This window comes from Podarcis erhardii (assembly GCF_964252035.2).
Source record: "Podarcis erhardii genome assembly, chromosome: 9".
NCBI classification, from domain to species: domain Eukaryota; kingdom Metazoa; phylum Chordata; class Lepidosauria; order Squamata; family Lacertidae; genus Podarcis; species Podarcis erhardii.
The window spans coordinates 19,391,581-19,404,883 of record NC_138512.1 but is presented as its reverse complement, the minus strand read 5'-3'; the positions used below and the strand labels follow the sequence as shown (position 1 = coordinate 19,404,883).

The 13,303-nt window shown below is 44.3% G+C and overlaps 2 protein-coding genes across 4 annotated transcripts in view; one reads left to right on the top strand and one right to left on the bottom strand.

Moving 5' to 3' along the window:
• The window catches only part of UBE2K (ubiquitin conjugating enzyme E2 K), a 32,423-nt gene extending 25,375 nt beyond the window's left edge, over positions 1–7,048 (bottom strand). Inside the window, exon 1 of the mRNA XM_081876009.1 lies at positions 6,971–7,048. Within this exon, the coding sequence (XP_081732135.1) occupies positions 6,971–7,033 (63 nt within the window). The 5' untranslated portion in view covers positions 7,034–7,048. The remainder of the gene's footprint in view (positions 1–6,970) is intronic.
• Positions 7,049–10,505: 3,457 nt separating this feature from the next.
• SMIM14 (small integral membrane protein 14) overlaps positions 10,506–13,303 on the top strand; it is a 34,549-nt gene continuing 31,751 nt past the window's right edge. Inside the window, exon 1 of one of the 3 annotated variants that reach the window (XM_081876038.1) lies at positions 10,506–10,599. The gene's annotated coding sequence lies outside the window, so the exon portion shown is untranslated. Of the gene's footprint in view, positions 10,600–13,127; positions 13,279–13,303 lie in introns of those variants that run through there. The other 2 variants (XM_081876037.1, XM_081876039.1) reach the window with 2 other exon arrangements.

Sequence of the window (13,303 nt, the reverse complement as noted above, 5' to 3'; positions counted from 1 at the left end):
CAGTGGAAGACAGGAGTGCCTGGCGTGCTCTGGTCCATGGGGTCACGAAGAGTCGGACACAACTAAACAACAACAATTTCCTCTCACCTTCCCCATGAAATTCACTTGGGTCACTATTAGGCCTGGCCTTGCAGTAAATTTGGTGGTCAGAAGCAGCTTTCACTGTTGGTTGTGCAACAGCTGCAATCAGTCCTCAAAAAATGCAAAGCTTGTCAGTTATCCATGCTTTAGTAATGTCCAGTTTAGATTACTAGAGGGAATTTTACATGGGGCTGATTATGATGAGCATTCAGAAGTTTCAACTAGTTCAGAAATGTAGTCACCGTTATTAACTAGAATCTACAGAATGCTTAAATATCCATACTGACAGTTTGTTTCCAGTTACAATTCAAACTTCTTCTTTTGACCTTCAGACCCCAACCACCCTGATCCCAAACCATTTTCAGCAGTCACAGATGGAAGCTTTGATCAGGAGTCCAAGGATCCTCTCTTTTTGCAAACTCTCTTCTGCAAGAAACTCTGTACCTGCTCTGAAACTCAAGGCTATGCTCCTAACAGGAAAACAGAACAAAATAATACTGTCCGTTCACCAACTGTCACTTGGCAGAGGAGGAGAAGAGGGGCAGGATCCCCTTCTGCTCTGCTGAGTCACACTTTTTCCTCCTGTCACCTGGCGGCAACTATTACATCAGACTATAGCAAGAGAGGGAAGATGGGGTTGGGGAACACTTCCATCAGGGCAGCTGGGAGAGCAACATTTGCCTCAAGGATGAACTTTTCCCATCCCATCTGGACATTACAAGAACCTGTAACTAAGAACGGGTACCTGAGTTTGCTTATTTCCTCCTCCCTCCCAATTCATTTTCATTTTGCTTCATGTCTTTTGGACTTTTAAGCATAAAGGGAGGCAATGCCTTGTTTTTATTGATCTTTAAAAGTCAGTATGGCAGCCTTTTTCTTTTTTTACTGAACAGCAGGATAACAATTTCAAATAAATACCTGCTCCCATATGAACTCCTTTTGTGTTAAAATCTTCATTTAAGACTCTGCTTCAGTGTTCCTTCTGCCAGAGAGAAGCTGGATAGCTATAGAACCCAATTATGGGACACCCTACTTAGGTTTGTTAGGTGCCTGTTCTGCTTTCTTTGGGTAAAAATTACAAATGTTTTATTTGCACAAGGTTTTCAGATTTGTTTTTTTATTATTATTATTATCTATAAATAAGTTTCTATTATAATGGCTGTTTTGTCTTTTTGTTTTTAATTGCAATATATTATGTTTTTAAGCATAAATTTAAGCCATCATGAAGGGGCCCCCAGGTTTTACATTTAAAAAAAAATACCTTAAGCTTTTTTTAAAACAAAAAACCAGCTAACCAAACTCATCATAAAAATTGAGTTTTTCATTCTCTATATAAAACAAGGACAGATATTACACATTCTTGCCCAAATCAGTATGAATTGTATTACATTTAGTAAACCAGTCAGACCATTTACCAGCACTCCTGATTTTCCAGCCACTTTGGATACCCACCAAACCATTTATATAATTTAAATGTTACAGTTCATGTATGCCCTGTGCAAGTGGAAACTTACTGTGGAAAGGAGCTAAAATGTTCTTAAGGGGTTGTATATAAATGGTCGTCCTATGCTGACAGAAACTTCTTTCATTCAGAACAACAGGGATTGAGGCAATCTTCAGTAATTCCTTTCCTTGCTTCATTTCTGCTTCCAAAGGGTTGTGAGACCCTTTAGAACAGCATGGAGGGAGAAAAATGCTGAAGATCACCTTGATCTGTTCCTGGACACCAACTGGATACAATTCTAGATATGAAGACATGCTGTTGCATATGCATGCATTTTGCAATTGCCTCACAGGTAAGCTTAGAATAAAATTAATTGGAGTTCCATGTGCAAAACAGCTGCAAATGCGGTCCTTCAGATTTTCTAGGCTAGTTTTAAGCAATAGTGTATTCCCAGTTTATTTGAAATAATCAACACCAAGACCTACAAGAGATATTTTCTTATATATCCTCAAAGTTGTCATCATCTTGGTTTTCTTAGTGTGAAATATTTGACCATTTTTCAGAATGATAACTACGGATTACTAATTTTTAGGACTACAATATCTAATCACCACAAATAAAAGAATAGGGACAGTATGGTAGTCTGAACCCATTTTGGTAACATCTTCACAATACTGGGTGTTGAGGAAGGGCAGAATTAGTTATGATAACAATTATAAAACTAGCACATGGTCTGGCCTGAAGTGTGGGGTAATGAATAAAGAACTGAAGTTGGACAAGGAAAAAAAATCTAGGGGATATTTGGAGCAGACACACTGAAATCAATGAACTTAAGTTACCCAAATCCATTGGTTTCAATGGGTCTAACTCCCAATATGACTAATGTCAAATATTCCCATTTACTCATAAAGCAATTGAGACAGCCTCAGGTTAGCGCTTATTGTTCTGCTTAACCTACTACACAGGGCTGTTGTGAAGATATTGCAATACACCCATGTATATCACCCTGAGCTCCTTGAAGGACAAGACACAGATTTAAACCAAAACCCTCATTTTCTTCAAATATTATCAATCATACCAACACCGAAAGATTTCAATTCATTATTATTTGTAGTACTGTACAGCATAAGAGAGCTTTTGGATACAACTCACTGACAGGCAATATACTTATAGCACTGCCTATTATATAACATCAACAGATCACTAATATCAAACTTGCTCCTCAATGCACAACTGCTTGGAAATGAGGACAAGGTTCCTATCTAGAGTTGACAATCTGAAGGGAAAATACATGAATCTGAACTGTTGTGTGAGCATTTATTTTGTTAGCACAGGAAGCATGCAGGGAAGGCTGTGGACATGGTGCAGCCAGAATTAGGAAAATGTGTGTCCACAACTTTTGGCATTAGAGTGAAGTAAATATCTACTTAAAACAGTCTACTAAAATAGATTGAGATTTTTGTTTCTGTATGCTGTCACTGCTATCCTCACACATGAAAACAATTCTATATCTATAGATATATAGATATATAGATATATAATGATATGTAGATACCTAAAAAGATTTACAACTAAAAGATTTACAACCACCTGTCTCCTGGATCCTTGCCCATCCTGGCTTATAAAAGCTAGCCGGGAAGGACTGGGCGATGGGCTTCGTGGGGTGGTGAATGCTTCCCTCCGTGAGGGAGCCTTCCCAGACCCGCTGAAAGAGGCGGTTATTAAACCGCTTCTTAAAAAACCATCTTTAGATGCGGCCACGATGGCCAATTATCGCCCAGTCTCAAACCTCCCATTCTTGGGCAAGGTGATTGAGCGAGTGGTTGCTGAACAACTCCAGGCACGCCTGTAAGAAGCGGACCATTTGGATCCCTTCCAGTCGGGATTCAGGCCTCATCATGGGACTGAAACTGCCTTGGTCGCACTGGTTGATGATCTCCGGCGGGCTAGGGACAAAGGTGAGAGCTGTTTCCTAGTTCTGCTGGATCTCTCAGCGGCGTTTGATACCATCGACCATGACATCCTTCTGGACCGTCTTGAGGGGCTGGGAGCTGGGGGCACTGTCATACAGTGGTTCCGCTCCTTCCTCCTGGGCCGTGTTCAGAAAGTGGTGGTGGGGGATGAGTGTTCAGACCCCTGGCCGCTCACTTGTGGGGTGCCTCAGGGTTCTGTCCTCTCCCCCATGCTTTTCAACATCTACATGCAGCCGCTGGGAGGGATTATCAGGAGGTTTGGGCTGGGTGTTCATCAGTATGCAGATGATACCCAGCTCTACCTGCGGTAAAGGTCCTGTGTGAGTGTCTGGAAGCGGTTGGAGGATGGATGGCGGCTAACAGATTGAGGTTGAATCCTGACAAGACAGAAGTACTGTTTTTGGGGGACAGGAGGCGGGCAGGTGTGGAGGATTCCCTGGTCCTGAATGGGGTAACTATGCCCCTGAAGGACCAGGTGCGCAGCCTGGGAGTCATTTTGGACTCACAGCTGTCCATGGAGGCACAGGTCAAATCTGTATCCAGGGCAGCTGTTTACCAGCTCCATCTGGTACGTAGGCTGAGACCCTATCTGCCTGCGGACTGTCTCGCCAGAGTGGTACATGCTCTGGTTATCTCCCGCTTGGACTACTGCAATGCGCTCTACGTGGGGCTACCTTTGAAGGTGACCCGGAAACTACAACTAATACAGAATGCGGCAGCTAGACTGGTGACTGGGAGCGGCCGCCGAGACCATATAACACCGGTCTTGAAAGACCTACATTGGCTCCCAGTACGTTTCCGAGCACAATTCAAAGTGTTGGTGCTGACCTTTAAAGCCCTAAATGGCCTCGGTCCAGTATATCTGAAGGAGCGTCTCCTCCCCCATCGTTCTGCCCGGACACTGAGGTCCAGCTCCGAGGGCCTTCTGGCGGTTCCCTCACTGCGAGAGGCCAAGTTGCAGGGAACCAGGCAGAGGGCCTTCTCGGTGGTGGCGCCCGCCCTGTGGAATGCCCTCCCATCGGATGTCAAGGCGATGGACAACTACCTGACATTCAGAAGACATCTGAAGGCAGCCCTGTTCAGGGAAGTTTTTAATATGTGACATTTTAGTGTATTTTTTATCTCTGTTGGAAGCCGCCCAGAGTGGCTGGGGAAACCCAGCCAGATGGGCGGGGTACAAATAATAAATTATTATTATTATGTTATTATTATTATTTTAAGTGTAAATATAATAAATGTGCAAACATGTATATATAAGTACACTGGTTATGATGCTGGGATTAATTCTGCATCTTTTTTTTAAATACATGGCAAGTCTAGGTTTGCCTCTCATAATGTGTGAAATGGTCCTCAATCATACAAAAAAATCAGTTGGAGTTGCTCTTAACTAACATTTTCAAGATGGCAACAGTGGAGTAGTACAAGACAGTATGTCAAACCTATCTTAACCAGGAAGTTATGTCAGCATATCTCCTGTGTAAGTTCAGCTTCATCTTGTTTCTAGGCAGGGTGTGTGTGGCCAGGTTTGGGCAGGTAGTGTAAACTTGAATTTTCTGCCCATGAATTCCTATGAAATGTTTAGTTACACTTGGTTTTTTGTTGGTGCAAGTTACATGGAGCTCTGTGGACAAGACCAATAAATGAAGAGAGTTAGGATGCAGAGCTAACTTTGTTTGCCCCTCTTCCCAAACCCATTCCCCACCCTTAGCATGCCCTCTTTGTGTCCTCTACATCAGTATGACTTCCCTTGGTTTAACTTTTGCCAGCAGGGGAGGGTTAAAAATCACTTACAACTGCTTAAGACCAGCCGATTCCATCCCAGGAGTGGAAATACACCAACTAGATGTTAGGATGTGGCCTACACACACACACACACTCTCTCTCTCTGTGTGTGTGTGTGTGTGTGTGTGTGTGTGTGTTATAATCACACTATAAGGATGCAGCAAAGGGTCACTACACATTTTTATGTCCTCAAAGTCTGCAACTACAGTTCACACTTTTTCTTAAGAGGTTGGTTTTCAAAAGCAAATATGTTACTATGCATCCTCCACCTTTTATCTCTGCCATATCGTTTCTCATCCCATAGGTATTTTTTATACTCAGTTATGCTAATAACAAATAACATACCAGTTTACACCACCAATAGATTCATATTCTTCCTATTAACAGTATGACACCGTACAAACCAGTTAAAAGCACTTTGGATGTTCTCCTTCACTATGTACATGGGAAAGGAATAAACGAAGTATTCCATACACTGAGGCAATCTTATGTTAGTCAACTGATGGTCATACAGGTTACAACTGCATTTCAACCTTTCATCACCTGTGAACCGATGCAATGCACCCGCAATTTATTGCTCTTTGACTCACCCCATTCCCCCCCCCCAGACTTTCCAGATTTCTGAATGGCTATACATACACACACACACACACACACACACAAATGGGGAAGTGCGAGGGGAAGCATTGCCAGTTTCACAGTCCCAAATTTCACCCCCGTCTTCCTCCTCTACTTTCCAGCCAAAAAAAAAGTGACAGCGGAAAACTCTGATGGGTTTGACAAAATGCTGGGGGGAAATTCAACCGCTGCATCCATACCTGCGCTGATAACCATAACAAGTCTTTTAACTTTTCTCCGGCCTAGTCAGTTTTACCAGAAAGCAGAAGACAAGGGTGGCAGGATACCTGTGGGACTGAGCTGGAGACCAGTGACAGAGTTGCCACTTTTAGAAGACATCTGAAGGCAGCCCTGTTTAGGGGAAGTTTTTAATGTTTGATGTTTTATTGTGTTTTTAATATTCTGTTGAGAGCTGCCAGAGTGGCTGGGGAAACAAGCAGATGGGCGGTGTATAAATAATAATAATAATAATAATAATAATAATAATAATAATAATAATAATAATATTACATGGGCCAGCATCTGAGCCAGGGAAGTGGTGTGTGCTACTTATTTCACCCCCAGCACAAGCTGGAGAGAGCATGTTGACATTTGAGAGCAGCAAAAGCACAGCTTGAGGACAGTGACGTGCATTCCCCACCCCCTAGAAGGGGCAGATTCACACGTATGGTGGTTAACACGCTACAAATTCAGGCGTGACTCCGGGCCTCTTGGGTGGGCCTACACGGGCACCAGACAGGATCAGATGGAGCTGGCAGGCCTAGCTTGATCCCCTTCCCCCTTTCTCATCATTTCTTCCTTCCCCCATCCCAACCCCATTCCCCTCAGATGGGGGTCACTCCCCACTGGGGGACCCCCTCCCCTCCCCAGAAATTTCCTTTTTCCCCCCCATGGGAAATGAACGTTGCCCGAGGAAACGAGACAACATCGCTGCTTCCCCGAGACCCCAGAGAGAAAGAAAAACGGAGGCGAGGGAAGGAAAACCGAAAGGGATGCAGCCTCCCAAATCTCTCCCCCCCCCCCCCAATAAACGCCACGACCGAGGAGGGCGACAAGGGAGGAAAAGGCTGACCTCCTCGCTCTTCAGCACCTCCTTGAACTCCCGCTTGATCCTCTGCACCGCGATGTTGGCCATGTCCTCGGAGGGGTCCGACGACCCGCCCAACCCCAGGCCGCCGCTGCCGCCGAGCCGGGCCGAGCTCCTCCACCCGCCGCCGCCACCGCTGCTCCCGCGGGTTAATCTCCCGGCCCTTCCAAAATGGCGCCGGCGCCGAGCATGCGCGTTGGCCGCCGCCGCCGCCGCCGCCCGGCCGCCTGCCCCTTCCTCTCCGTCAGAGAAAGGAAAATGGAGAGGGGAGGGGAATAGGAAAGGGCGGGGGGGGGGAGAGCCGCTGCTTCGGGCCCCCGCGAAAAGTGTGGAGAAGGGGAGGCAAAATGAGAGGAGAAAAAGTGGAGGAGAGGTTCTCCTGTCAGACGGTGGTTTCGCCCCTCAGGGAGAGGGGAGGCCTTCGCCCACCTCGCCTCAAGAGGCGTCGTCGGCGACCTCCGCCCTTGGCCGTCACTGACTATGAGGCAGAACCGCCTTTTCTGTGGGTGTGTGGTGTACGTAGGTCCGTACGTGTGAATGTGGAGCTCTGGAGCGGAGGCGAGGCCTTCTCGGTGGTGGCGCCTTTTCCTTGCGCGACGGCCTTCCCTTCAGAGGCTGAGACGCGAGAGCTGCACAATTTCTCCGTCTTGGGAAGGCTTCGATTTCTTAGGATGTTTCTAGATAATAATAATACACATGTGCTGTTAGCCGCCCAGAGCAGCTGGGGGAAACCAACCAGATTGGCAGGGTACGAATAAAATAATAATAATCATTATTATTATTATTATTATAGCGCGGGTGGGGAAGGGTGAAGGGAGATGGGCAGAGTTTTTTAATAATATTTTTTATTACTTTTCAGTTACAATCCAATAATAGACCCATTATAACAATACCAATTTATAATACAATTATTAATACCAATCATTCAAATGCCGAATTATATAATTTAGAGAAGGTGCTAGAATTGATGGTTGGATTATTTGCTTTATTTCTGTGTTCCAAAATCTTATTAATTTCCATTACGTTCCGGTCATAATAATAATAATACCTTATACAACAACTGCATTATTAATAACTTCTATTCATGTTGACACCTTACAAGGGAGGAACTCAAACTATATCCTTGTTCTTCCTGTGTCTGGCAATTATTCTGTTTGTGGTGTTTCTTCCTGTCCTTGTAAGATGTTTTGTCTTTCTTTCCCTCCGTCATGCCTTGGGCAAAGCTGATATCCCATTGTTGTTTCAGGGCAGAGCTAAAGCCCTTGTGATGAAATCACACCCATCGTATGAGGTATCGCACTTCTACCTGCTCCTTCACACAAATGCAGCCTTCGCACGCACCAGCCTGTGTGGCGGGTGGATTGTACAGAACTCATTGCCCACCTTCCGTTTTAATTTATAATCATTATCATTTTATTATTTGTAATAAACCCATCTGACTGGGTTTCCCCAGCTGTTCTTGGTGGCTTACAGCATATATGGAAACATCAATGCCTTCCCAAGATAGGGAAGATGGTTTCTCAAAGTCGTACAGTTCTCCTTGGGCAACTTTTCTGGCCTTTAGGTCGCCGCAGATTGATGGAGAAGGGCTCCGTTTTGGAAACCCCACACGGAGAGGTCTGAAGTGTATGGGAGATGGCAGAATTGCTCAGGGGACGCTTTCCAAAATGGGGCACCAGGATGTGAGTGCAGTAGGATGCAGAGTCAAGCTGCCACATTGCGGAGGCAGTGCAGCATTTTGTAAGCATTTCCACTCCCCAGAATGTCAATAGCATTCAGCATGAAGTATGTTCCATGTACACAGCTCTTGTAGCCTGTGGGACGTCAAAAATTAGAAATGAAATAATGCCTCCTTCCCCACGCACCCTCCCAGATCAGCAGAAGGGGCACTGGGGTAGTAGCAATTTCTTTCACGAGTTTGTGGTGGCAGCAGCCCAGAATATGCCTTTCTCTGCAGCAGCCCCTAAGTTGTGAAATTCCCTCCCCATAGAGGTGTGTCTGGCTTCTTCACTATACAACTTTTGGAGAATCCTGAAGATGCCCCTCTTTACCATGCCTTTTGACTCCTGAGATGTTCACTTTCAGAGTCCACCGTATTCTTGTGACTGTACAAACAAGTTTTAATCTGACTTTCAAATTGTTGTAGCCCACCCCCCTGGGACCTTCTGTAATACACGTATTAATTATAATAATATTGGGGCCATTGGACATGGGATGCTAAAGTGATAAATATTTTGTCCTTCAGAGCAGTGGCTACAGCTGGATGGTCTTCTGAGGAGTTCCAGTCTGTTATTATTATCTATTTGATTTATTAATCACTTAATACCTAATAGTCTAAAAAACCCCAAAAGTACTTGGTTTCCTTACAAAAAGGATAATGCAGTCTTTGGGTTAGCAAAGATGCAGGCTTTAAAATCTCCCTTTGGGAAAGGTTCAGTTCACTTGTACCATTTGCTGAGTTGGGAGTCAGGCCACATGGCTCCTTTGCTTGCACAAAAAGAAAAGACTGAGAAGAAGCAGGAGCTGCTGAGAGCCTGCTAATATACACCCACTCCGGCAACTTGAGCTCAGGGCTCAGGCTAACCATTTCATGCACACAAGTGTGAGGCAGTAACTGTATATTACAACAGAAAGTAACCTGGACATGGGGACAGTAGAGAGGAGAGATGGCGCAATACAAATGCAATACTATTGCATGTTTACTGAAAAATAAATAACACTATGGTGCTTACTCCATTGATAGTGCTTTTAGGACTGCAGCATAAGTCAGATATGAGGCCATATGGCAAAAGGCAATCTCCAGGGAAAGTACCCAAATAAAAGCGGTAAAAGGCATTGATGCAACCTGAAAACTGTACACCATATTCAGATCCTTATTTGAATGTATGCTACCACCTCCCATGTTCCATCTTAAGACTCTTAAAAGCTACAGAATTGTTGTTTTACCTGTGGGATGGAAAATAATAATAGATATAGACGATTACCCGTGTGGGGTAATTAATAAAAGAACTGGATGGATCCCTAGATCCAAAGCATGGGGCTCATCATACTCTCCAGCAAGAGAGAGCTCCCAGCAAAGTATTAGACCCTTTAAATATCCTGTTTAGTTTGCTCACATTGCTTCGCCTTTCTACCCTGCTTGCAACTAATACTGGAGAAGAGAGGGTTAAAGAGTTTTTGACCTACGATTACTCAGTTTTAAAAAGAATGATCCTGTTAAAATTGAGTTACTGGTGAGAAATAAATGGAAAACATGCACATTCTTAGACTAATCACTTAGATACAATATTCAAAATATGTCGTAATTCTTATAGCATTTGTGGATCTGCTTACAATGAAACATGTTAGTATGAACTGCTTTAGCTACCTAGTTACAGAATTCTGATTAAATTGCAGAAATAAGCACATTAGTGTGACCTCACATTTCAGACAATAGCACCTCTCAATTTTCCTGCCTCCTTCCTTATCCCTTGATATGTGTAGCTTGCTTTATAAATGTTACCTGTTTCTCTGTACACAGGTTGAAAAGTTGGTGTTACAGTGCCTTCTGCAGGATGGAATATGTCAAATTAAATCTGCCATTGACTAAGCAACTTCAGTAAGGAATATTCACAGTAAGACTTCCCCCTCTTCAGATTTTTTTTCCTAGAGCAAATTGAAAGTGTTATTTAACTGTATTAAATATTAAAGCCAGGATATTAACCAGATGGCAATTTCCAAGCCTCAGCAGGTTTCAGGCTTTGAATTTACAATGCCAATGATCAATCCTAGATTTGGTAATTTTTGATATTATGCATTTTCTCTCTCCAGCTAAACAAATAGTAGTTTTTTTTAAGTGATTTTTTTTAAAGCATCAGTTGCAGCAGGAATAAAATAATGCATGGGAAAACAGGGTGACTTTGCCAGATACCTAAACGATAATAGTAATGATGGCACCAGGTGAGTTTGTATGGGAAGGGAATTTCACAACTGGGCAGCACCAGTTTTTTGAAATACAGTGGTACCTCAGTTTTCGAATGCCAAAAACCCTTGCTTCTGTTTTTGAACATGCATGGAAAGATGAACGGCTTACACTGCGTTTTTAAAAATTTTCTCCATTGAAATTGCAGACCGCCTCTGCGCCTTGGTTTTCGAACATTTTGGAAGTCGGAATGGATTACATTTGAAAACCAAGGTACCATTGTATATATCTTATATTGAGCATTTCTATGCCCTCTCCCATGATGTCAATTTTCTTAATGGCTCCCCTCTGTCCATTAAACAATAATTTTTAAATTATAATGCCATGATGTAGACTTCAGGTCACATCAACTAGGTTTTCCTCCCATACTTTCTTGCAGCAGGAAGGGAAGCAGGCGCCCCTTTTCTGGCCAATGGATGGGACTAGGCTGGTCTTCACCTTGCCATTGTCTTCTTTCTGGGAGGGCAGGGGATACAGCACCCTAGTGTCCTTTGGTCCCCTGGTCAATAACAGAGGGCCTCCATGCTCTTCCCATTAGCTGTGCCAACAAACAATAATACATTTTAACTTGGCAAAATACTAAATTCAGAGAAGAGTTGGAGATGTTGCTGGATTACAACTTCCATTCTGCTGGGAATTCCATAGTTAAGGGTTGCCAGCACCCCCAAATTTCCAAGGGTGATGGAACTACCAAGAGGGCCCCTCTACTGATCTTACCGTTCAAGACAGTAGGAAAGGAGGCAGTGTTTCATATATTTGGGACTTTAGCTATTTAGGGCTATAAACACAAAAAAGAGCACACTGAATTGCGCCTGGAAATGAACCGGCAACCATGCCCGTTTTAGACAGTGGGTTAAAAGGTAAAGGGACCCCTGACCATTAGGTCCAGTCATGGCTGACTCTGGGGTTGCGGCGCTCATCTTGATCTATAGGCCGAGGGAGCCGGCGTACAGCTTCCGGGTCATGTGGCCAGCATGACTAAGCCGCTTCTGGAGAACCAGAGCAGCGCACAGAAACGCCGTTTACCTTCCCACTGGAGTGGTACCTATTTATCTACTTGCACTTTGATGTGCTTTCGAACTGCTAGGTTGGCAGGAGCAGGGACCGAGCAACAGGAGCTCACTCCGTTGCGGGGATTCGAACCGCCAACCTTCTGATCAGCAAATACTAGGCTCTGTGGTTCTAAAAGGAACCCTAGCGGGAATCTGCATGCATGCTGTGTTTTTGGACCAGTTGAGCTTCTGCGTGGTATTCAAGAACGGACCCATGTAAGTGTGTTACCATAATCCAATCTGGAAGTTACCAGAAAATGGAGTGCCAACCTAAGTCCATTTATGACCTAGCAGAAAACATTACTATTATCAATATCAAGTTATTGATTCAAAGTTCTTTTCTCATTTGTAAAGTCATATTCATTCTAAGGGACTTAAACGCCACTTTAAAAATTGGCTATTGTGCCATTTTTGCCATTTCAGCATAATCCCATCCACTTAATCTGCCATTCTTCTCTGGTCAGGACTTTATCTTCTTTCCATCTCTAGCAAAAAAGACTGCAAGAATCAGAAGTCAGGAAGACCAAAACTTTAATAAAGAATGGGGGAATTTTATTGTTTATCTTAAAAACCACAGTAAACAGTTAAAATCGTTAGTAGGATTGGATTAACACTTGTAGTTTAATGGTGAATTTTGGATATAATGGAGATGCAAAAGATCTGATTATAAAAGTTGCGGGAGGAAATGACTAACAATAGGACCCACAAAGGGGACTAGGGAAGTCCAGGAGATTTTTTGGAATCTTGTTTTTATGTTGTATGTTGGATATGTGATTACAAAACTTTAATTTGAAAAGCCATATATATATATATATAAAAAGAGCGCAAGCGCGAGAGCGAGAGCCGCTTAATCTCAGGGTTGTGGGTTCGAGCCCGTCGGGCAAAGAGTTTCCTGCATGGCGGGGGTGGGTGGACTAGATTACCCCCCCCCGGGGTCCCTTCGGACTCTACAAGTCAATGGAGGGTTAACGTGCAACTGCAGCCTTAGTTTTCCGCCGCACGATTCGGCTACAAGCGCTTTGCGCTTTGCTCTGGGGCGGCCGCCGAGGGGTGCGGCCCGTGCGCTTTTGCGCGCCGCCCACCGCGATCCCCATGGGAGACAAGGGGAGGGTGCAGAAGAAGCCCTCCCCTTGCCTGCGAGCCGGCAGATCCGGGTCTTGCAGCGCTGCCTGCTAGACTGACGTGGTCGACGGAATCAAAACACCAGGCGAAAGGCAGAGTCGCTCCGCAGCTGCGCTGGCTGGCGTCTTGGGGCTGCTCTCCAGATCCGAGCAAACCCGGTGAGTTGTTTGTGGCTGCCTCTCC